Source organism: Rhipicephalus sanguineus, chromosome 1 (genome assembly GCF_013339695.2).
Source record: "Rhipicephalus sanguineus isolate Rsan-2018 chromosome 1, BIME_Rsan_1.4, whole genome shotgun sequence".
Lineage (NCBI taxonomy): Eukaryota > Metazoa > Arthropoda > Arachnida > Ixodida > Ixodidae > Rhipicephalus > Rhipicephalus sanguineus.
Window position 1 is genome coordinate 248,362,367 of NC_051176.1, and position 24,511 is coordinate 248,386,877.

General features: G+C 45.5%; 1 protein-coding gene across 4 annotated transcripts in view; it reads left to right on the forward strand.

The window, feature by feature from the left end:
- Positions 1 to 24,511, forward strand: part of LOC119376795 (chromodomain-helicase-DNA-binding protein 8) — a 178,252-nt gene that overhangs the window by 12,550 nt on the left and 141,191 nt on the right. For all 4 annotated transcript variants that reach the window (XM_037646517.2, XM_037646514.2, XM_037646526.2 and 1 more), the window contains exons 2-8: positions 1,484 to 3,236; positions 5,134 to 5,418; positions 8,450 to 8,896; positions 9,439 to 9,735; positions 16,125 to 16,729; positions 17,361 to 18,341; positions 19,172 to 19,466. In XM_037646517.2, coding sequence (XP_037502445.1) covers positions 1,587 to 3,236; positions 5,134 to 5,418; positions 8,450 to 8,896; positions 9,439 to 9,735; positions 16,125 to 16,729; positions 17,361 to 18,341; positions 19,172 to 19,466 — 4,560 coding nt within the window. In that variant the 5' untranslated portion in view covers positions 1,484 to 1,586. The remainder of the gene's footprint in view (positions 1 to 1,483; positions 3,237 to 5,133; positions 5,419 to 8,449; positions 8,897 to 9,438; positions 9,736 to 16,124; positions 16,730 to 17,360; positions 18,342 to 19,171; positions 19,467 to 24,511) is intronic.

The window sequence follows — 24,511 nt, forward strand, 5'->3', positions numbered from 1 at the left end:
AGCGAACCTTTGGCACATTCAGCGTTTCTATCTGTCTATCTATCTATCTAGCCACCTACGTCCGGGTGCTCTCATGATCGCCTCCTTAACTTGGTGTAGACCAAAATCGGCATGGGAGGGTAAGAGGATTTGACGAATATGACTGTTGGGTCATGACATGAATAACGGAAAATCCTGTCGTGTACGTCGTCAAACCCTTTCTTCCAGACACGTGTGGCACATAGCCGTTTACCGCGGGCCGCGGTGAACGGTTATGCGCCACAGGTGATTGACAGTTTATATCTACCCAGGAACGGCGAGGACAGACATTGGTAATTTAGATGCGAGAGCGTTAAGAAAAACCAACATCGGCAGCGTTGTCCCGACGAATGGAAAGAATAAATATTAGGATCACAGCAGGAATCGAACCCAAGCATTCTGCGTTGCAATCAAGCATTCTACCACAGTGGCACGCCAGGTATATAGACTGGTTTGGAAAAGCAGCTTATGCAGGCGTAACATCGGTGCAACGTCAAGTGTGGTTGTGGTGCTGGCCATCTAATTTTGCAAGAAAGCAATACACAGTACGTATGTACTCCTACGATACCGGCGTCATATCAGATTAACGTCTTTGGTTCCAGTGTTGGCTCCACTTTTACAGCAGTGTAATAACATTACATTTGTACTCCTATGATTCAGCAAGTTATATTGAAGCATTGCTCGACTCTGGACCCCAATAAAGTTGATCCACCTCGTAACGTTTGGCTCAAAGCCATAAAATACAGCATAGAAGTACTCGCTGACTGCTTCACATGAAACAGATTCCCACAACGCGTGGGATCTGCCTAATTTTTTCCGGTTGATTTCTTTTGAAATGTGGTGAAGCCTGATTTTACTGCGAAAGCTGTTGTCAGATCACAACGGCAGTGGGGTTTGGCTATTGAGTTTGGCTATTTTGGCTATTGAGCATCCCTGGCTTTGATTAATCTCCTGTGGTGGCTTTGTGGGTATGGTTTTGCGCCACTGAGCATGAGAGTGCAAGTTCAATTCTAGCTCATGGCAGCCACATTTTGATGGTGAAATGCAAGGACACCCTCATACTGAGATTTATGTGCGTGGTAAAGAATTCTTGGTCAAATCCAGAGTGGTTCTGGCATGCGATGTTCCATAATTTCTTTTGGCTTTGATTTGTGTTTGGATAAATGGGAAACCAAAATGTTCTCTTAGAATGAAAAGCATATGTTGGACCTAATATCTTAATTTTGTTTCTCTTTTCAGTATTTTTATAACTAGCATCATTTACAAAGAATTTTTATATATGCTATTATTTAAATACTTAATTTTATAATTGACAATTATGTTTTGGATAGAAGCTTGTAAATCGCTAATGAAATGGTGAGGCCGACTTACCTGTGCTGTGGAAGTGGAGGTGATGGGAGTTATGAGTTTCTGTTCATAGTGTCAGCATGCAGTCACTGCTAACCACATGTTCTGCTTCTTTCAGGGCCCCACATGAGTCCTGGGGGTGAAGCATGCCAGGCCTTGGCTCCGGATGGTGGCTGGGAGCAGCGCTGGTGATATGAGAGAGTGACCAGCCACGGTGCCTTATGGCCGAATACCAGCTCCTGGGTGGGGATGGCTACGGCCAGGGCATGGAGGATGGCTCGGGCTCCTTAGCGGGCTACGGGGCAACCTCCCAGGACTTGGTCTCTCCCTTGATGGTGGCCAACCCAATGGGCAGCAGTGCTCCGAGCACCAGCCAAATGGCTCCCTATGGCCAGATGCATCCAGGCTACCCGCAGCCAGCTGACCAGAAGATGCACTATGGAGCCTACAGTGCTGGCCATGTGGCACCAGAGTACGGCACACGAGTGCATCCCATGGGGGAGCAGCAGTCTGCGATGATGGGTGGCTATTCGCAACAGTCCATGGTTGGCCAGCGCATGCAAGCTTCTGACCAGTACCCCTATGGCACTATGGGAGCCACACAGCGCTCTCAAGACATGTGGAGAGGACATTACATGAACTCTGGCACTGGCTACCAGCAGCAGCACACAACTGACATGGGTGCTCAGCATACCATGGCTGCAGCTGTTGGCACCCAACATCACAGGACCAGCCAGGCTCAGTATGGCCCAAATCAGGACTATTCACTGCACACGCCACAGCAACATGGCTCTCCACAAAGGCCCTCATATGGTCCACAGGGCAACGGCCCCCACGTGGCACAGCTGGCAAACAAGGCTGCAGCAACCACAACAACACACATGGCAGATCAGTCTATGGCATCATATCCACAAACAACGTACCCATCAGCTCAAGCAGGAACCACTAGAGCTACCTATGGCACTGCGGGTTCTATAAGCCACTCTGCAGTGGGCCAGAGCTTGCCCCAGGCAAGGACGCTTCAGCGCCCTGGAGGTTATGCCACCAGTGGCAGTAGCAACCAGGCACCATTGCCCCAGAGCAGCCCTGCTCGTATGCAGCAATATCCACAATCAGCGTACTCACCAGGGCACCCTTTTCCTGCTTCTGATGCCACCAGCCCATCACACCTTTCTCCATACCCTACACAAGCACCCAACAGCCCACAGTATCGGGGCTCTTATCCTTCGCCACGTCGCCCCACCACAACGCCGCCGGCAGGGTCTCCTAGCATAGTGACCAGCCAGCAGTCGTCCTCACAGGGCAGCTACCCAAGCCCAGGGGCCACTCACCTTTCTAGTCCTGGGCAGGTGTTGTCCCCGGGCAGTGGGGCCACTGCCTCTGCTACACCTGTAGCATCCAGCAGCCTTCAGCAGCTCGAGCAAATGGTGATGCCTCACATGGCCACCGCTAAGCCACCTTCTGCCACCACTAGTTCAACAGGCAGTTATTATGGTAGTGCAGTGCAGCAGTCGTATGGGCCGGCTCAGACACAGCAAGGCTTGGGTTATGGAGGAATGCCTTCCACTGCCCAACACCACGCATATCCAGGCCCAAATCTTATGGCTCGTGCTCGGCCACTTGCGGGTACACCGGAGGCTTCGACATTTGGCACAAATGAAGTGGGACCTATGGCAGCCAATACGTCTTTGCCTGCACGCAGTGATTACCCAATGGGTGCCGCAGGTCCTGCACGAACGGCACCTGTGTCTCCAGCCTCATATGCTGCTTATACACAGCAGCAACCAGTCTCCTCTCTGGGCTATGAGCAGGCACAGCAGCAACTGCAGCACTTGTACAGTGTGCCGCAGACAGCCCAGACGCAGAAACGGGTAAGCCTCTTGCATAGGTTGGTTCGTGAATGCACCCATTCAGACTAATTCGTGAGCTGCAAGTGCATGTGGGAGCAAGTCCCAGTGAGAGTGCATAGTGTGCATTGTACTGAAAACAGATGCCAGTTCGAAGAAGGCGTAAAGCGTGCCATAGGATTAGTATGCTTTGCTGTAGTATCTATAGCTGTTACAAATCCTGCATTTGTAGAGAAAAAAAAAATAAAAAATTAAGCCCCCATGCCATGAAGTGCACTCACAGACTGTGACATGTTTGCATTCTGCTTCCTTTTCATGGTTAGTAATGAGGTTGTGGATTTGATGTGGGGCTCAGCTTGAGTTGATGGAGCCAGAATTCAAGAACACTTGCATATCGTGCATTTTCTGTCGAAGAACTCTAAAGGGCTCCAGGTCATCAAAATTAAATGGGAGTCCCCCTCAGTGGGCCTCCTAATCGGAGCATGTAATAACCTGAACTCTAATTTTTTAAAAGTGAATTTTGTACATCCTGTAAAGTTATATCGCTAAGTTGAAATCTCTTCAGCCTTATAGTAGCTGTATATTTCAGTATTCCAGTGCGTGAGCACAATGCTTCCCATTCTGATACTAAAGCTTTCTATGACAATCTGCCACAGCTGTTTAGAACAAGACAAATTCTTGTGTCGGACTGTCAATGGAAAAATTGGAAAACTACAGTTGAACTTCGATATAATGAAGACAGATATAACAGATTATGTGATCTAATAATGCAAGTAGGTCATGCTTTATTTCACTGGAGTGTTCTCCTGCTATTACATATTAAAAAATGCAGGATGAGACACAAGTTGTAGCAAAGTTAACTTATTGTTCCATTGCCTCATATTGGCACAGTAAGATGACAGGCCATCAAAATCTGTAGGAGATCCCTTACTTGCCTCTCGGAGCCAGCCACTGTGAGTTTTTCCCGTAGACCCATTTGGTATTTCTTTTTTCTTGGTATGCGTTTGTATGCTTGTAGAGATAATTGGACATAATGACAATATTTTCGTGTCCAATTTGGCTATGTTATAAGTTGGTTTGACTGTACTAAAATTAAGGGACCTAGGGTCAATGTGTGTAGCACAAAATGTGATTGTGAAAGAACTCCTCTGCGAGTCATTGTATTACATGTGATGTGAAAATCCAGTTAGCACTTCTACTACTTCGAAAGACAAGACTGAAATACATGAACCTACCTATGACTCACTGGCGTAGCTGGGGGGGGGGAGTTGAGGGGGTTCAATCCTCCCCCCTTTCAGAATTTTTCAATTTTGCATGTGTATATATCCACACATGCATGCGCACACACATGCGTGCGTGTGATTGGAGCGAAAAACCTTCCCTACGTAGCTAGCCTATGCGGTAAGCCTGTGACAAGCTGAAAGCAATAGGGTGGTTAATCTTTTGAAGGGCTGCATGTTGCTCTTTGCAAAGGCGCCAAGATAGGATTCGTGTGGTAGTCATATGCATAGATTGTCTAGATTAGAATGTGAATTGTGCTCTAAATGGTAAACTCGCATACATTCAAGGTCTTCTTTACATGCTTTTATCTTGTAAGAAAGCAATCAACTGAGCTGGTAGTTAGCAATGAGTTGAGCTCTTCTCCTAACCATTGCTGCAGATGACGATTGTGTTGCCTGTGTGCTCTGTGCTCTTGCTGACAGTACGTATCGCATGTCACAAACATTTTTTTTTTTGCCACTGGTGGCACTCTTCGCTGCACTGTCAGGTTCCATGCACCGGATGCATGGAGCCCTTACATGATTAAACTCAACATGTGAGTGAATGTCGTGTGGGTGAATGTCAACACGTGAGTGTCATTTCATTACGCTTTGGCATGGCTACTATACAGGGTGAGCTCTCACACTTTTCACCTTTGCAGATATCGGAGCTCCAGGAGAGGCTGCGTATTCTTCAACAGCAGCAGCAGCAGCAGTCTGCACTTTCCACACCTGCATCAGCTGCTTCAGTGGCAGGAATGGGAGGTGCTATGGGAAGCTCAATGGGTCCCATGGGTTCCCCATCTTCGTTGGGTGCGTACCCGACGCAGTATTCTCAGGGAGCTGGCACCGGTGTGCCTACTGCGTCTGCTCCATACACTCAGCAGAGGCAGCAAATGCCTCAAGCTCCTTCTGCACAGCCGCCTCAGCAGCTGACTGCACAGCAGGTAAGAGGCAGCTTTATCCTTTGTCGTCCCATATCTAATGCCGCAATGTTAGCACCTGTGAAGCATAAGCCTTATCTTGCACATAGAACAACTTATTGTTCTTGCAAGTTTGTTTTATTTTGAATAGAGTTGCTTATGATATTGATGAAGCAGTGCACAAAAGAGAGATTCATACACACACATCTCTTGTGTGCTGCTTCATCTATATCATGGCTCACCAACTGGCCCATCTGTACATACTAAGCGAGTTGCTTGTGAAATATAATTGTTTACAAGATTTCTTGCAAGGCTGGGCTTCACTTTTGCTGTTATTTACAGGGAAGTGTTTGAATGTGTTCTGCTACAATAATGACACTGTATAGATTGCTTTCTTTTCATATTAATTTTGATGGTTAAAGAGAACATGAAAAATATACTAATATCGTTCGTGGTAATTTTCTTCTTGTCTTAGTTTCTTCTAAAATGGGTGTTTTCTTAATTAGTTTTGTGGGTGGCAATTTGAGATTCAATGACCACTCAAAATAATGAACTTGCTTCTGGAAGTATGTGATTTCTATGTATAGTGGCAGTGGAACCTCTGATTATTCACAAAGCTGGAAATGTTCTGCAACATTAGTGCATTTTAGTTTAGCATAAGTGGCAAAGAAATGGCGGGGTCTGAATGCGCATTCCGAGAGCTCTACGACAGATTTGCAGGCTTTATAGCTCCTCTGTATTTGGGATTTATCATGAGATGCTAACGTCTGCGCAGACGATTTAGTATTAAAAACATGTCGCTGCCTTCAAGGTTACTGCTGCCTGTTTAACATCTATCAAGCCATTGTTCTGAGCTTTTTTGTGCATCCTCTGTTAACAGATTCATGTACATATTTGCTTTAGGTTTGTGTCATGGTGGTTTTACAGCAAAGTATTAGTGACAACTGGATGCTGTTTCCAAGATGGAGTTTTGATTTTTTGGTGCTGCAGGCAGAACAGTTAGTACACCAGATAGACATGGTCTCTGAGATTTGGCAGAGCACACTGCCAGATCTCAGAGGCCATAAATTAAATATTTGTGTGCGGCTCCTATGGTATTTTTGCCAATTACCAGCATATAAGAAGGGGGTCTACTATTTATCGTGTTCTCTCGGGAAAAAGACATATTTCGGTTTTCGCAGTATTTATCCTTAGTTAAAGGGGCCCTGCAACACTTTTCCAAGTAATTGTCGAATGGCTTCATTAAAAGAGCTTATTGCCTCACGACTGCCGTAAAAATATTTAGAATGCGTCAAGTACGAGTGGAGTTTGTTGCATGCTTCAAGTGCTTTCCTTTCGTACTAGCGAGCATGCTGAAAGCTGTGCAGGGAGGGTGATGATAAGAGGGCAAGAAGATGCATCCCTTCGCGTCATGACCTTGAGCACTTTGTTTTCTTTTTTCTTCAAACACGCGGCTTACTTTCATTGTAATCGCAAGTGCCCGCGCAGGCACGTGGTGCCATCCCGCAGTGGCCACGCTAACTATGCAGCTCACGAGACTCAAATCAGCTAAGGGCCGTGGACTGTGGGTTTATGAAGCGGTCAATTGGGTTTATGGCATCATTTGTTGAGAGATGAGGGAACGATTTCTAGCTGACATAGAGAATTGTAAATTCCAGGCCGCGTGCTGCGCTATAACATTTGACTCACGTGTTCTCAGGAGCATCGACTACCGATTGGCTGCGGCTGCATTTTCCAACCATGCTGAAAAAGGGTTTATTCACTTGTGCCATTAAAGAGCTTTTGGTAATATTGGTTCTGAGCTAGTTTTTCAATTTAGATCTCTTCATGGATTTCGCTATGCCACTGCATGTCATACTGCGTGTTGCATTGTGCAAGCTATCCTATCACTGTTTCTCATAAGTGAAACCGCAATATTTTACCAGCATGATGCTTGAAATATGGAGGCAGGAAAGTGACAATGAAAAGCTTCCACAACAGGAGCTTAGATGCCATGCTCCACCCTCCCCCTAAAATTTGCAGGAAAAATCTACATTGCATTTTCCTTAGCATTTGTTCTAGAGTTTCTTTGAATCCAAGTACAGTAGACTCTCGTTAAACTGAATCTGAAGGGAGCAGGAAAATGTGTTCCATTTAACAGGAGTTCTGTTTACTGAAAGATGAACAGGGGTGCGGAATTCAAATAAAAAGTCGATATTATTAGAGGCAGATGTTTCATTTAAACAGCAATTCCGTTTAATGTTTACTGAGAGTCTACTGTATAGAGAAGGAAAGTGGTGAGGGCTACAGTCAACTGCTGATTTTTTGGACATGCTTGAAAATTTGAACCCTTACGCAGCACCGCTACAAGCCCCATAGAGTCAATGTATAAAAATGAAATTTCGGATGCTGAAACTCTTCTGCGTCCAATTTTTTGGACTTTCTGCTCAATCTGCAGGTCTGAAACTTTATCAATTGAAGCCACCACTGCTACCGTGTCGATCATCTCGAACCAGCGTTTTTGCTAGTGCATCAGTTTGGAACAGTTTGGAACATCAGTTTGGTCAGGAACAGAGTAAGCACGGTGAACAAATGCTTGCGTACAATAGAGTAAGCGCCCCTGCAGTGACGGCGTGAGCTTAGTAGGCGACGTGCTGCACAGAACTAGGAACCATCAGCTGGGTCCCTGACAGGTACTGAACGTACTCACGAGAGCCTGTGCGAGCACCGAAATGCCTTATAAGTGCACTGGCAAGCCTTCAGAGCTCTTTTGGAATTGGCTGTGGCAGTTCACCACTTGAGTGAAGTAAAAAAGCATGAATTCGTTTTTTCAGAATGCCTAATTTTTCGGTCCATTTCGCGGCCTTTAGGGAGTCCGAAAAATTGGATGTTGACTGTACCGACATAATGGTGCCCACTGGGCAGTTGCCACTCCAATTCGATTGTCCTTACATGGAAGACTGGCAAAACATGAAAGTTGATTTGTAGCTTTTGTAAAAGCATAGGTTCTTTTATGAATGCGGAATTTAGATAGATTTTGTTAGCGCTCATTGTTTTCACATGTTTTCACTTGCAGCAGCCACATCCCCAGCTTCCACCATATGGTCCGCAGGCCCAGCAGCAGCTTATGCAGAACTCCCAGTTGCAGCCGCAACCGCTACCATCCCAGTCTTTACAGCCACCGTCTTTGCAACCCCAGTCATTGCAATCGCAAAGTCTGCAACCTCCAACTTTACAGCCCCAGGCTCTACCCCCTCAAGGATTGCAGCCTCAGGCATTGACACCTCAAGGCTTGCAGCCGCAGACACTGCAGCCACAAGGTTTACAGCCCCAGGGTTTGCAGCCACAAAGCTTGCAGTCGCAGCAGCAGGCATCGGCTTCTGTTGGCATGGTGGTTGCTTCTTCAGCATCGTCAGTCCCTCCGCCTAGCCCCTCAGTGTCTACATTGTTTTCCAGCATGGCAGACACTTACCGACCTCCGAGCCAGCCTCCTTCACTGCCCACACCCATGATCTCTGATCAGGTCAGCACCTGTAGGGTTTTTTTTATTTATTTTATTTTTCAACTAAACTTTTCTGAACAAAAAGATTTTATGGCTCGTTTTACTATGTTAGTGGGAATAAGGTAGTGGTTGTCATTTGCACTGGTTAGGAACAGCCTTTACTCTTTGACCATTGATTATCTACTGTGTGGTACGTAATACACGACAGTATTAAAAGCTTTAATAGGACATAAAATCAAAATATCACGTTGGGTGCATTATGAAGTTACTCTTCTAATTACCGTTCTGCAATGCCAAAAATGCGACTTTGCAAAAGAGAAAGCAAAAGTGCAAAAGAGAAAGCAAGTGGCTATGCTGCCTTCAGTGTTTCATTTTGATTTTCAATGTAGGCAAGTAATGTTTACAACTTTCACTTATTCCAGCTCAGTGAGCACATTTGGACTTATATGTTACCAGTAATTTTTGAAATTCCGTGGACATCAAAATAAGACTTTTCATTGTGCTATATTGTTTTGAGCAGCTTGTAGAGAAAAGTGCATGTTATGTGCTGTTGCTGTTCACAGGACCTGCAAAGTTCACTGCCTCCACTGCCTTTGGCGGGTGTGCCAAGTGTGGTGCCAGCTTCTGTGGATGATCTTTGTCCTCTGGAGGGTCCCTTGAGCAGTTCTCTGGATGTACCGTATGCATGCCCATTACCTCCGGAGGACCCCTACCTTTTGCCACCTGATGATGTGCTGCCTCCTATTGAGCCTATGACCAAGCGCAAGCCCAGTCGGAGCAAAAAGAAGGCCAAGACGTCTCAGGAAATGCCCCCTCTGGGCTTGGGGCCTGGGGAGGGCCTCATGCCTCCTGATTTCATGGTGAGATACAGATAAGCACTGCACAGATTCCTTCGTTGCTTTATTGCAAACACTATAGGCCGAACCATATAGAGCGTTTTGGCCGGCGTTTTCTGACGTTGCGTTCCTCGGCGTCGTCGCACGAACGCCGTCAGAGAGGGCGGCAAACCATATGAGGAGCGTCAACTCAGCGTCGCACAGTGTGACCAGAGGGAATGAACCTGACACCAAACCTGGTTCTATAAACATTGCCTGACACCTCGTAAAGCAGTGTACAGTTTCCGTCAATGGACCAACAAGATATATTCCTGATTATAGCTTTTATGTCTCATTTGCAGTTCTGTGGTGCAAAAAACGACTCACAGTGCCACCGAAAAGTCTTTTTTTTTATTTGACTTGTAGCGCCAGCTATTGGCATTGAGAAGAACCACAAACTCGTAATATATGGCCTCTGAGCTTGAAGCTGCCGCACATCTTTGAGGCCACGTATTCGGCCAATACACTCATTCCTGCTAAGCCTACCAATGAACTTGAGTACGGCGCTCGGAAAGAGTTCAAAGATATCACGAGCGCTTTGCTGTCGAAGCTTCTAGGGAACAAGCTAAGTCAAATACAAGCATCAGTTGAGAACTTAAGGGCCACACAGCGCACGGCGACGACTTATTAGATTCGAGGCGGGCGGCAGCCATTTTGGCTGCAGCAACGACGCCGTTACGTAGCGGAAGTCACTGCCAGCCGCACGCTGATTGGTTCTGCGTCCATCGAACTGCTTCCGGCGTCGACGCTGCCGCCCGTGATGTCTGGACCGTCCAGAGGTGGACGTTTCGGCCACCGTCACCGGTAGCGTCGACGTCGAGTGACGCCGGCGTACGAAACGCCGGGAAAACGCCGGCAAAGACGCTCTATATGGTTTGGCCTTATGAGTGCAATCTCTTTCATTGTTATTATAATGGATGCAGTATAGTTAAAACTCAATATAAAAAAACCCCAATAAAAGTGAAGCTCACAATTTAACAAACTTTCCTTTTCGCTGTTTTCTTCCAGTGAAATGCATCTATATTTCCCTTGGTGTAATGATGTAGTTTTGTGCCGCAGTTTCAATACAACTTTTGGTCAACATGAAAAGAAAATTTAGCAAATTTCGACAAATCTTCCTTCTTCGAAAGAACTAGAAAATCATCTACAGAACGAAGAACTGCAAGGTTAATCATGTCAAATAAAAAAGCTATTTTGTTGTCGACAGTTGAGAGAGGAATGTTGCAAGGTACCGATGCAGCTTTAGAAAAAAAAAGCATACTCACTAGACGCTTACTTTATTAGATGGGATGATAAGTGTACTAGTGACACCTCTTTTTCACTTTGACAAAGGGAATGTGACATAATAAATATGTTGTATGTTTTGTTATTTGTAAATAGCAGTTGAGATAGCATCGCAGAGCAACCCTGCAGTAATCATGCTGTCAACGGTATAGGTGTTTGTCATTTAGTTGTGGTATTTTTTCGCGCATGTCCAATCCCACAAGCCCACGAGAAACATGTGACGATTTGCACAGTTTCTTGGTGCAATTAATGAATTAAAATATTTTCATTCTGGGGATTTACGTGCCAAAACCACAAAACAATTCGGAGGCCACCGTAGTGAGGTACTCCAAGTTAATTTTGACCACCGGGGTTTTTTTTTAATACGCACCCTAAATCTAAGTACAGTAGACTCTCAATAAACGAAACTCTCTTAAATGAAATTGCTGCTTAAATGGAACAACTGCCTCTAACATGATTGGTTTTTTGCTTGAATTCTGCACCCCTTTTCATCTCTCAGTAAACGAAACTCCTGTCAAATGAAACATATTTTCCTGGTCCCTTCAGCTTTCGTTTAACAGGAGTCTACTGTACACTGGTGTTCTTTGCATTTCGTCCCCATCGAAATGCGGCATCTGTGGCCGGGAATTGGATTTGTCTCCTTGAGCTTAGCAGCATGAAGTCTTAGCCCCTAATTGCTTATTCAGACGAAGGAGCAGATCCAGGTTTGGAGGGGCAGACGGTGTGTCACATGACCTCGCATCCGCGATTCCCCTTGTCAGCCGTGCGGACGGATAATGCCAACCTGTTTTTCACATTGGGATTCTTGGTGGGGGGCGAAGCTGCCGCTTTAGCGAATAAACCTGCTGTGTCTGGCAACCAGTACACTTTTCTTCTGCTCGAGGACAGCCGCATGGCAGTCCTGGCAGTTCATATCAGTTCTTTGTTTGCTGCACATGGTTCATTTGGAGCTGTATTCTGAGATGATCCCCTTTGAAGATATCGCCACAATATCGATGCACACCGATTGGTGGGTTTTAAAATGACGGGCAAGTAATCACTTTAATCATTGCACTTGCACAATTCTACGCCTGGCAAAGTGGTGGTGTTGCCGAAAGTGATGGTCTCGGAATACTGCTGTGGTGTTTCAACACTGAATTTAATGTAAAAATGGGAACCAACAGATGAGAACACAATGAGCAGTAGTGTGAGATCCAAGGTCGGTATCTCTTATCTGCGAAAGAAGGAACTGCAGATATATTGGCGCATCACTGTATCGTCTCATCGTATGCGGGCCCCGCATTGCGACAGCGGTTGCAGAAACGAAGTAGCCTCCGGTATTCGTTGAGATCAGTCTTCAGAAGGTCTCTGTACAGCTGGTATTGGGTCCCCAGCAACTGTTATTTTCTGTCGGCCTCCATGTTGAATGTTCTCAATTCAGTCTGCTGGCATCCAGCGGCGAGGCTGTGGTTGAGAGTGATCCAGCTCTCCGGCGCTGGTCGTCTTCTAGGGCCTCCTTCGTCGTGTGAATGCGTATCCCACTGGATTGTGCCCGGAATAGTTGTCTGCATCAGCGACAAGTTCAGAATCGGTCTGCCGTCGGAATGCACCATAAGCTACCATTAAGGGGGGACCCTGCTTCGGAGACATATTTCTTTGTTTTTGAGTACATTTTTATGAAACTTTCGCAGCTTATGTATTTTTATGTCCTGATTTCAAATATGCAATTATTTTTCTAGTACACTATGCTATTTTCAAAATATCAAATATTTCATGTGTACTGTTGGGAGCAAGATTTATTTATAAATTGTAAGAGTTATAAAGCAAATCAGCATATCACAATAAGCTGGAATGAATACTGTTTGCAATAAAACAAGAATGGATGTTCTAGGCCCAATTTAACAAAACTTATAGTACGTTGAACACTTGGCAAGTCAGCGATGTCGAGCTCGGTCAAACTGGGATCAAGCTGGGAATGTTCAACATACCATAACTTTTGTTCAAATGGGCCTAGAACATCCATTCTTGTCTTATTGCATACAGCATTGATTCCAGGTTATTGTGATAGGCTGATTTGCTTGATAACTCTCACAGTTTAGAAATAAAGCCTGCTCCTAACAATACGAAAACTATTTAATAGTTTCAAAACTACATATTGTATTAGAACAATAATTGCATGTTTGAAATCAGCACATAAAAATACATAAGCTGTGAAAGTTTCATAATGATACGCTCAAAAACAAGAAACATGTTTCAGAAGCAGGGTCTCCCCTTAATGGATAGCATCACTGGATTTCGATTTTGTATTCGATAAAAGCGTCTGCTTTCTAGCAGTTGCAGCAGCATTGCACAGAGCTTGCGGTATATTCCAGTGGCAATGTTTGCCTCCAACTATGTCAGGATTGCTAGATATTTGCAATTCAGCCAGGAAATCCCTTGAAAAAAAAAAGGGCGATATGTATATGCATGATGCAAATTAATGGAAGTCAATAGCATGACGGAAGTGCCGTCTGGCCTGAATGAAACATATTAAGAGAAGGGATCCGGACACTGACCAAAATGATTTTGAAAAAACAAATGTATTAACGTTTTGACGCTCCCCCACGGGAGCCACGTTCACAATCTCATCCCTTGTTTTAAAGGGACACTAAAGAGAAACAATGAATCGGTTTAGATAAATTGTGCTCTGAGAACTCTAACGTCGTTAATGTCGCCATCATAGGTTTATTAATAGAAGAGAAAATCAAGTTCAAAGTTTTATTTTTAAATTTCGCGCCAAAATCTCCCCGTGTGACGTCAGGGATTTCAAAGTGTATTTATCGTATTTTGCCCCATTGGCTCAACAAAATTACTCCAAGCTTGGTATGTTAAGTCTATGGCCCCCTCAGAGGACAATGTACTTCATTTTTACCAATTAGGAACTATGTAGCCCCTAGTAGGCACCGTCAAAACATGTGACGTCACGGCGAATGGTGCAGAAACTTCAAAGTGGCGTCGCCACCCACATTTTGCTTTTGCACGTTTTCTCGCTTACGAAACATCTTGCAGCAAATGTGGTGTTTTTGGTATCGGGAAAGAGTACATTACTGATATGAGAAAAAACGTTTTGCTCTTTAGTGTCCCTTTAACGTAATGCAAATTGTAGTGGGGCACGTGAAGGCTTTAGGAATGGGCAAAATCAGTAGTGCTAGTGAAATACCAAAACCTTGATGCAACAAAATTCACAATATAAAGATGTTTTTTCAGACTTGTACTATGTACTTCATTATGTTGGGGTCCAACTGTCGTGTAATAGTACAGTGAACTCCCGTTAAGACGAACTCGGTTAAGACGAATTCTCACTTATACCGAACAACACGGGACCATTTGTTTGGTTTCCCATAGACTCAATGCAAAAAAAATTCGCTTAAGATGAACCACCCAACTGTACTCTTCTGTAAAGACGAACTTCTGTGGTGACCGACAACGCTAGCGATTCTGCGAAACGAACACTGCAAAACGAAAGCGCTCCTGGAGCAAAGACTTGAAGCAAATCGCGAGATAAACGAAGAAGACCGGTCAGCGGATAAAGCCCGTATCCCCTCTCAACCCCCAGCCTGTGGGTGGGGGAGGTGTGGGCTTTATCAGCAAAGAAAGCAACAAAAAGAGTAGGGGATTTACAACTTGGACCTTCAAGCCATTGCGTCCTTTTGTATTCCCCCTGTTCTTCAGTTTCCCAGCTGGAGTACAAAGGAGAACAGAAGAACACAAGAGCTTGGGGCCCCTCCACTATGGTCAGAGGGGCAAATGCAAGGGGAGTGGAAAAAAAACAAGCGACAACAAGAACAAAAATGGTCTGTGCATTACAATCGAGTACGAAACCGAAACCAAGATTGCGGCCCACTCCTGTCAGAGGGGTCAGGTGCATTGTCATCACCATCACACAATGGTGGCCGAGCACATTTTGTGGTCAGTTCGCGTTACAGTAGCGTAGTTCGCGTGCGTTGTATCTGTTCCCAGTGAAGTTCACATTGTGATGAGCCATTTTGATTATGGAAGTGCACGACAAGGGAAGGCTATTTTGTCCAACGAATATAGCTGCATCGTGTTTTTTTCGTGTGCACGAGGCTTGTGACCGTAAGTAGTGGATGGGATATCTTCAGCTGCACATCGATCAGGAAAAGTTACTACGAGCCGAGAACGGGAAAATATCTGGACCTCAAAGAAAACCTTGCAGACTTTTTTAAGCAACTTGGCGTATAATGACTTTGTCAAGGCGACAGCACACGACCGAGGCGTATCCAGAAGTGATCTTAAAGCCAGCAAAACAGGCTCACAGAAGAAAAGGAACTGCCAGGACAGTAAATTTTACATTCTTTGAAGGAAAATTGTGCTTGTCTCATAATTTTTCTTTCTAATCGTCAACATAGGAGCTCGTTACAGTTTTATGCAAATATCTTCATGAGCATTTTTATTTTTGAACACGCGAAATCGAGTGCTCGTAAGATTCGTGTAAATACTCTGCTTGAAGGCATAGTTTTTATCTAGATGAGCCAAATAAATGCTTTTTCTTGTCTTTTTGCCCCCATTGTAAGTCTACTCCATTCAGTGTTTTCAAGTAACATATATGGATGCACTTGACATGTTAGCATGTCTCTTTTTGAGGGCACTTCTGATAAGCCGAACTCCTGATAAGACGAACAGATGACCGCGGTCCCTTCGAGTTCGTCTTAACGGGAGTTTACTGTAGTTCGTGTGTCTGGAAATTGTTAGCATTCGATTGTGCATGGAAGTGTTACATCTAGGCATAGGCAAAAGCTCCAAGCTTTGCAAGCATGGCTGTATGATCAATTATAATTCCGGCAAATTTGGGTATTGGCTGAAAATATTAATGCCGCCATTTTGGAAAAGCTCCATGGGTATTATATGCACCCTGAAAACTGTTTTTGCGATTTCACTTATCTTAAAATTCCGCTTATGGATTTTTTTTTTTACAGGCGACAAAAGAGTTTTACTGTACCTTGTTCTTTGCTGTTGGTGGCCTTATTGCATTATGTCAACTCTAGTGTTGTGGCTTTTTATTGTTGTTATAATGTCATTTCTGGCCTTGTGGGCACTACTGTATATTTCAGATGCCTCCAGGGAGCCCAGGTGGCATGCCCTTGCTCCTTCCACAGCCACCAGGTATGGAAGTTCCACCTCCTCCTGTTGCAAAGAAGAGCAAGAAGCGTAAACCCAAGGAGCCCAAGGAAGGAGAGCCTCCCAAGGAGCCTAAGCCTAAGAAGCCGAAGAAGCCCAAGGCTCCCAAACCTCCTAAAGAACCAAAAGAGGGAGGAGCCCCTAAGCGAAAGAGCAAGTCCAAAAAGAAGATTGCTGCAGAGCAGGAAGCAGCAGCAGCAGCTGCAGCTGCAGCAGCACAGGTTCCACCACCAGATGGCCACGATCCTGGAGCTCCTTTGCCAGAAGCAGCCCTTGACCAAACTGAAGGAAGTAGCACAGTTGATGCAGCTGTGGCAGCAGTAGCAGCAGGGACTGACATGGCAGTGCCAACATTATCAACTGCTGATGGGCAATTGCCAACAGATGAGGTGAAAGCAGACGGAGAGGCTGCCCAACCTGCAGAAGAAGGCAAAACACCGAAAAAGAAGTCTAAAGAGAAGAAAGAGAAAAAAGAACCAAAAACACCAAAGGAAGGAACACCTAAAACACCAAAGGCACCAAAGAAAAAACTTCCCAGGTGAGTTAGCTTCTCAGAAGTGCAGTTTAGAATGGCAGAATTACTAAGGAATAATAAATATTCAACACTATTGCCCAACCTGAATATATTGAAGTTAAAAGGAGTTGCAAAATACAGTTTACTTCCGTTAATTCGAACCAGAAGGTACCAACAAAATCGGTATGATTATCGGTCAGGTTAAGTTAAAGCAAGAGGCATTAAAAGAAATGACCATGATTTACTTGGCAGAAATAGTCCTTATTGAAACACGTCCACGAATCCAGCATGTACACTAGTACAGTCACGCCTACTATGAGTTGCAGCACGTGGCCCATGATCAAAGCAGCGCCAACACGGTGGCGCTCACATAGAAAGCAATCAGTGCCGTAAACAGTGTTTCGACTACGGGTGTTTGCAAAAGCAATTTCACATTTGCCGTTGTTACAGTGTAGGCTTGGGGCCCCTTCAACCATGGCCACTGTGTTACAACTTATATTGAGTGCTACTGTACGCTCCATTTGTGATGTAAACAAGTTACCATAATAAGAACATATAAAGGTGTGCCTAATGTACATAGAAATTGGATGTGAATTGAAGGTGGTTAAGGTCTGTGCAGAGTTGTCACAATGCATTTGTTTTGTGTGCATTTCAGGTTGTCTCTCAAGTTCAGCAAAAAGAAGAAGCGCAAGCGGTTGGGTTCCTCAGACAAGTCCGATTTAGAAGCCACTCCACCTCCTTCTCCAGAAGAAGGTGATGGAGGAGTACAGAAGCGACGGTCATCTCGTAATACCCATAGAAAGAAGTACACTGACGACATTGAGCTGCAGTTGAGTGGTGATGAGGCTGTTTTAGATGGCCTGCATGCTTCACACGCTATGCGAGGGCAGGAAAGCAAGAATGTCCAAGTTCTTGTCAATGTTGTCACTGAAGATACCATGGTTGTAGAAAAAATCTTGGCTTCTCGGATGACGACCAGGAAATCTGAAGAGGAAGACAAGGAGCCGGTGGAAGTAGAAGAGTTTTTTGTCAAGTATAAGAATCTTTCATATATTCATTGTGACTGGAAGACTCTGGAAGAGTTGGAGATGACTGATAAGCGTGTGCTGCAGAAAGTCAAGCGTTTCCGTCAAAAGAAGGACAACATCAACTCAATCTTTGACTTCCTTGAAGATGAGCCCTTCAACCCCGACTATGTGGAGGTAGATCGGATCTTGGACATGACTGAAACAGTAGACCCCATAGAAGGGGACCAGGTAGATGTCAAAGAAGAGAAGCCAGCCATGAAAACCGAAGAAAACATTACTGAAAGTGAGGTGAAGGCCGAACCGATGGATACTACTGAGCCTGTGGAGCATAATGGAGATGGAGAGGAGTGTAAAGTGCAGGAACAAACAGAAAACAAAACAACAGAGGATAAAAATGAAGGGGATAACAACGAAGCACCTCAAAACTCCACTTCCGAGCCAGTGGAAGAAGAAGCCAAGAAAGAAGACGGTGGTGATGCCTCTGAGATTTCAAGTGCTCCAGCAGCCGTTGGTGAAAGCCCTGATACTAGCATGTGTGAAGAAGGGACAACTTCACTTCCGCAGCAGCCAATCAAAAAAGAGCTGCTCGACGAAGAGATGCCCGACAGGTAAAGACATCAACTTTACTTATTGGTGCAGTAGCATTGTCATTTTTTGGGCTGAATCTCTGAGTTCTGGTGTATGTACGGACATAATCGCCATTTAAATAATAATTGCCATCTAAACCACTAACTTCGTCTTTCATTTTATCAGTAAAAATTTAAGCACATTCTTTTTATTTCTGCCATTTTCTCATGACAGTCTGGTCAGTGGGTGCTACGTGAGGGTACTTTAATATGCAGTTTTCTTCATGTCACTAATATAGTATGCTAATTAGGACATCTTTAATTAATTTATTAATTGTTGGGGTTTAATGTCCCAGAACCACGATATGATTATGAGGGACGCTGTAGTGGAGGGCTCCAGAAATTTCGACCACCTGTGGTTCTTAAATGTGCACCTAAATCTAAGTACACAGGCGTCAGGCATTTTTGCCTCCATTGAAAATGCAGCCACCGTGGCTGGGGTTCGATCCCGCGACCATCTGGTCAGCAGTCGAGCACCATAACCACTAGACCACCTTGTCGGGTCAAATAGGACATCATGAAGGGCTAGTTGATGCATTCTAGTGAATGATCGTGAACTGTGTGAGATTAGGAAAAGGACTACTCAAAAGAAGACACACAAAACAGATAAGAGTGCAAATCGTGTTCTTTCTTTTCCTAATTTCATGCAGTTCACGATAGTTTACTTAAATACAGTATGCCTTTGACATTTTTTGAAGCTTCTGTGTAGCAGCTATGGGTTGTCTTCCAGCATTTCAAACATTAACTGAGTTTAATTGTACTCTCCTTACATTTTAATGGCCTGCATTTTATTGTTACTTTTGTCATTGCAGCGTAAAACCAGAGGATGACAATGTGTTTGAGGACACTGCTGCAACCACAGCTGTCAAGTCTGATGATGTTTTGGTACCGAAGGAAGAAAAGCCTGAACAGAGCAAAGCTGGCAGCAGTGACGAGTCTGATAGCAGCAAGCCAAAGCCGGTGCGCACCACCCACAAGCATTACTTAGTCAAATGGAGAGGTCTCTCCTACGAGGAAAGCACATGGGAGTTGGAAGAAGATGTGGATCCGCTGAAGGTCGAGCACTTCCTGAGGTTTAAAGACCCTCCCCCTAAGGAGAAATGGAAAGTAAGTACTGTGTAAATACTGGTTTCATAATGTGTGATGTGATTATGGGTCTTGTTGTTCGTTTGTGTTTATATCTGTATTTGGTTTTTAAGTCTTGGCATTTTGAGTTCGAACTCTTGCTGCTCTGTGCCTGTCATGTATTAAGAGGAGATGCGACTCGATAAACGAGTTTTTTTCCAAAATTACATAATTTTTGTTTTATTTGCTTTCACAAGTTTAGTTTCTCTACTTTCACGACAAAAAAACTGAAGATTGCAATTAAACTCGAAGTAGGTTAAAATCGCTTTTAAAGAGCACAAGGTGGCTACCAAAAAACTAAAAAGTGCTCATTGTCTAGAGTCCCCTGGAAATTGTCACCTGGCTGCTTGCCATTGCATTTCGCATGAGGAGTTCACTAAAGCCACATGCTCAAAATACCATGATTGCCAAGCTCTCATGATGGAATAAATCATCTTAAATAACATATCTTTTTGCGCACAGATGAGCTTTCACTTATACCTTTATAATGTGTTTTTTGCAAGATCCATTTTTGGGCAACTTCTTGAGTTTGGGCATCATGTTTTTGGTACTTCTGATAGCCCGATCGAGATGAAATTTTGCCCACATATTCCTTGACATGTGAAGGGTGCAAGTATCTCCTTTAAAACGTGATATCGCCTGCATAATTATTACGAACCTAAAGTAAGCAATTAGTATCAGCTGAGGATTCTAAGAATCCTCCCATTACAATTTTTCTTGACCATCAAAATGTTTTATACGCACTTTCCTGATAGTTATTTGCATTCTACAGTTAATGCGGAGCAATATGAGCCATTAATGGCTCAGAACCATAAAAGTTTAGTGGCATAAAAAGTTTGTCCAAAACGAACTACAGTGCAGACCACTTATAACGTAACCGCATATAGTGCAGGACCGGTTATAATGCGGTCTTTTTCGAGTCCCGTTTACCCTCCCATAGAGCCGCATGTATACGCATACCGCTTATTGTGCAGTCCCCCAAGATGAAATATTGTTTATAATGCGGTTGCGAGAAAATATTTCTGACAAACGCGGTAGCGAGTGCGGTTCTCAAAGGAGGTACGCCGCTGGGGAGGGAGCGATGAGGTCGTTACGAAGGGCGGGGGCACGCACAGTGAACGAACAAGGGGCGGAGAAAGGAAAAAAACCGCGGCAGCGCTGTGCGGGCTCGCCGAGTGGGGAAGGATGGTGGTTGCCTAGGCGACGGAGTCGCCTTTGCACCGGCGGCGGCAAGGCTCCGCGGCCGCTTGCCGGCAGCGCATTACGCGTGGGACCTACGATCGCGTCCTCATCAAGTGCGCTTTAAAGTAAGTTTCCTGTCGGGAAAAGCGTCGTCGTTATCACCCTTGCTACAGATATCGCGTTTGCTACCTCGTCTGCAAATTGAAAAGTTTTGCGGCTTCATGACGCAAGCTTTCGCCTTTTCTGCCAGTGCGCGGACTTAAACGATCTTGGCGGGCTTTTGTCGCCGTTGATCTCCCAGCCGCGAACATAAACCGTGCAAATTTCGTATCATGCGCGCTGTTCTTGGGTTAGTGCTTGAGTGCGATCTTTTCGACGTCCGATCTTCATGTTGTCTTGGAGAAACTTCCCACGACAACATGCTGAACCGCACGCTAGGCCTAATCAGCGTTGGTTGCTTTTCGGTAGCGGGCGATGAAAGTTGCGGTTTGGTGCGGAATCGACGAAACTTTTTGCGATGGCTGCACTTGAAGGGAAGAGAACCATATCGTTACTGAAAACGAGGGCATGGTTGGCACATGCAACTCTCGAATGGTGGTTCCGGATTCGATTGCAATGTCTTCGACATCGCGTGCGCGCCCCGTGAAATCGAACGATCGGTACCGCTCAGCACGTGAAATTTCGGTCGCGATTCGACATGGTTTCTGTGTAATGCGCATACCTCAAGGTGGCCTGAAACGTAGTCGGCAAATTTCCGCGATGGCACTTTGTTTTGTTTGCTTTTTCCCCCCCGTGTTCATTTCGTTGGCAATGCGGGTCTTTGGCGGTTAATTTTTGAACATTCGGAGATTTAAGTGGTTGTAAGCGCCCAAAATCGCATATGTCGATTATCGGACACGCGGGGCTACATGCTCAACACGTTTTGCGCAAGTGCAGCCTTTGTAGAAGGTTGTTTTGGTTATAGTGCGGTACCACTTATAGTGCGGATATTCGAGACTTCGGCGACTTACGTTATAAGCGGTCTATACTGTATACTTTACACATTGTCATGGCACAAAACGAAAACAGTACAACTTACTATAAAACTAATTACATATTTGAAATCAGCATAAAAGCCTATATATACAGCAAAAATTTCACTGGCCTAGGCTTCAGATTAACGCAACTTTTTTTCCGAATCGCATCTCCCCTTAAAGGGACGCTAAAGGCAAATAACAATTTATGTCAGAAGTGAAAGCTCAATGTATGACAACTTCTAAAACGGCAATATTATCAACAGCAGTGCCCCACTTACCGAGAAATTAAGCCAGATGTATCGCATGATGAGCGCCACGAGTGGGACATTTTCAAGTGATCCCGATGACGTATGAGAGTCTGCCTACAATAAATCACTAGTAATCAAACTAGTAGCAGCAACAAAAGAACCTTTCGTACATCAAAAGACGTAATAAAATGCTGTTTGTTCGTTTCCGTTTGATTCATGGAAAAAATAACCTCTGTAGCGTTGCCATGGCGAACGGCGTGCGTGGTTCAAAGGTTCCGTTTTCGCTGAACTGCGCTTCGCCCGGCGCCCTGCTTCACTCACGCGGTCGCGTCTCAGTGGTAGTTTCGGGATCGCATACTGCCGCGTGTGTTTTGCGCGCGCGTGAAAGTCGCTATGACAGAAAGTTCAACGCAATGCCGCATGCGACGACGCCGGCACTACGAGCCCTCAGCAGCATACCGCATTCATCGTGGCTCAAGTCGCTGAATTGGAGCCCAGCGTCGCGAGCCAATGTCTCGTTGTCAAGTTCTCCGTCCACATCCATTGCGGCGATTGCAGCAAGCTTCGATGGCCGTTGTTGCTGCTGTGGGTCCAGCTACTTTCGCTCTGCTGCTACTAGTGTCGGCGGTCGCGCAGTAAAGGCGGGCAACGTTGGGCACGGCAGCAGTGACGTATGAATGTCGGATTTCAGGCGGGTGATTTGAAGTGCGCTAACGCGATGCGGACCACTAAAACGTGATTTTATTTAAAAAAAATTACACCATCTCCCATTAAAGGGAACCATGAGTAGATGCAAAGCCGGAGCACTTGCATGATCGCGTTGCATTGGCGTTCGTTGGGCATGCTACCGAGCTCGCGTCGTGGAACGTGAAGAGCGACGCTACGCGCGTCGTATCTTCCATCTAGCCTGGCCGTTAATTCTCATAGGGCGAGCGGGGAACGCGGTCGACAGGCGGGCAAGAGGGGGCAGCGTAGGAGAGGAGAGAGAAGGGGAGGGGATGCGCATGCGCTCGAGCTCATCGCGGCGTTGCGCAGGAGAGAATTTTGGCATGTCTAGCCCGCGTTTCAGAGGAAGAGTGGAAAGGGGGAGGGGAGAGGGTGAGTGGAGAGGGTAGATGACAGGGGGAATGGTGAGGGGGAGTGGAGAGGAGGTGTGTGGAGAGGGTATGCACATGCGCAGTAAGGGTGGTCACGCCGCACACCACCACCGGATTGAGATTGCCTTAAGATACTTCGCATCTAATAAGCACTTCCTTGGCCTAAAAGTTGCACTACGAGGTTTCTGGACCGCTATTTCAACAATCAACGTCGACTTAATATTTGCCTTTAGTGTTCCTTTAAATGGTCACTGTTTGTCTAGCTCTAAAAAAAATTTTCTTGCAGTAAGGAAGCATCTGAGGTCTTCACTTCATCAACGGCACATTGTTGTGTGAAGCCTTACTGAAACCCTGAAGCATCCTTTAATGTTATTGCTTTCTCTGTGTTTCACACCAGCTTACTTTTGAGCTAGGGTTCAGGGGGCAATGCAGTCGAACCCACTTAAACGATACTGGTTTTAACAATATTATCAGTTATAACAATGAAAAGCTGCTGCACTGCCAACTGTTGTATGTTTTCTATGGTAAAATAACCCACTTACTACATACAATGCCCCCATGCCTCATTATCGGTTATAACAATGAAGTGTGGCTGCTAGGTGTCCATGCCGAAAGGTAATGGAACATGAAATCTTTGAAAAGAAAGATGAAAGCGAAAAATTGGAGCCGTTACACCCCCGCCAATGGCCGCTGCGCACTCAAACAGTAGCAACCGTCCTGCAGCCTTCTCAGAATCGACAGCCTTGCATGCCTCTCCTGTCGCCCTTTCGCCCCTCCGAGCATGAATGGGCTACTCCGCACTGCCCTGCAAAACACGAACGGACTGCCCCAAGTGCACTGCCTGCGGCTACAGTCAGCTTGCTCACCCTCATTCTGTGCAGTTTGGCGAACTTCGCATAAAACAAGCGAGGCTAACAGACATAGGGTTTTCTCGTGCCAGCCAGTGAGAAGCACGTGGCGTGACACTTGTGGCGATCTCACCCCACCGTTTCTCAAGATGATAGGCTGCCGCGGCAACCTGTGTGCACGTCGCCTACGAAGGTCAAGCCGTCACTGCCGGGACTGTTGCTGTATCGTACGCACGCGTTCACTGTGACAGCGTTCGTTATGGCATGCCCACTCCGGTCCTGACCGCACGTGGGTGTGGCGATGGCGAGCTGCTTTCATTTGTGAAGACAACGCGTCTGTGCGATGCACTTAGCGGCACAAAGAGGCAGCGTGGATGGTGGTGCAAATGTGTGCAGTAGGCATACAACTGTGCTAGGCCAAATGCACTAACGAGCAGTTAATTGAAGATGCTTATCATAAGTGTTGTCAGTGATTAAGCTGTACTGGCGCGTTTTCCGCCTTTCAAACCTACAGACTTGGCAGAGGTGGGGGCTTCAATTAATGTCGTTTTGGACCTGCAGTTTGCACAGAAAGTCCAAAAAAATTGGTCGCTGAAGAGTTTCAGCTTCCGAAATTTTGTACGTTCTACATTGACG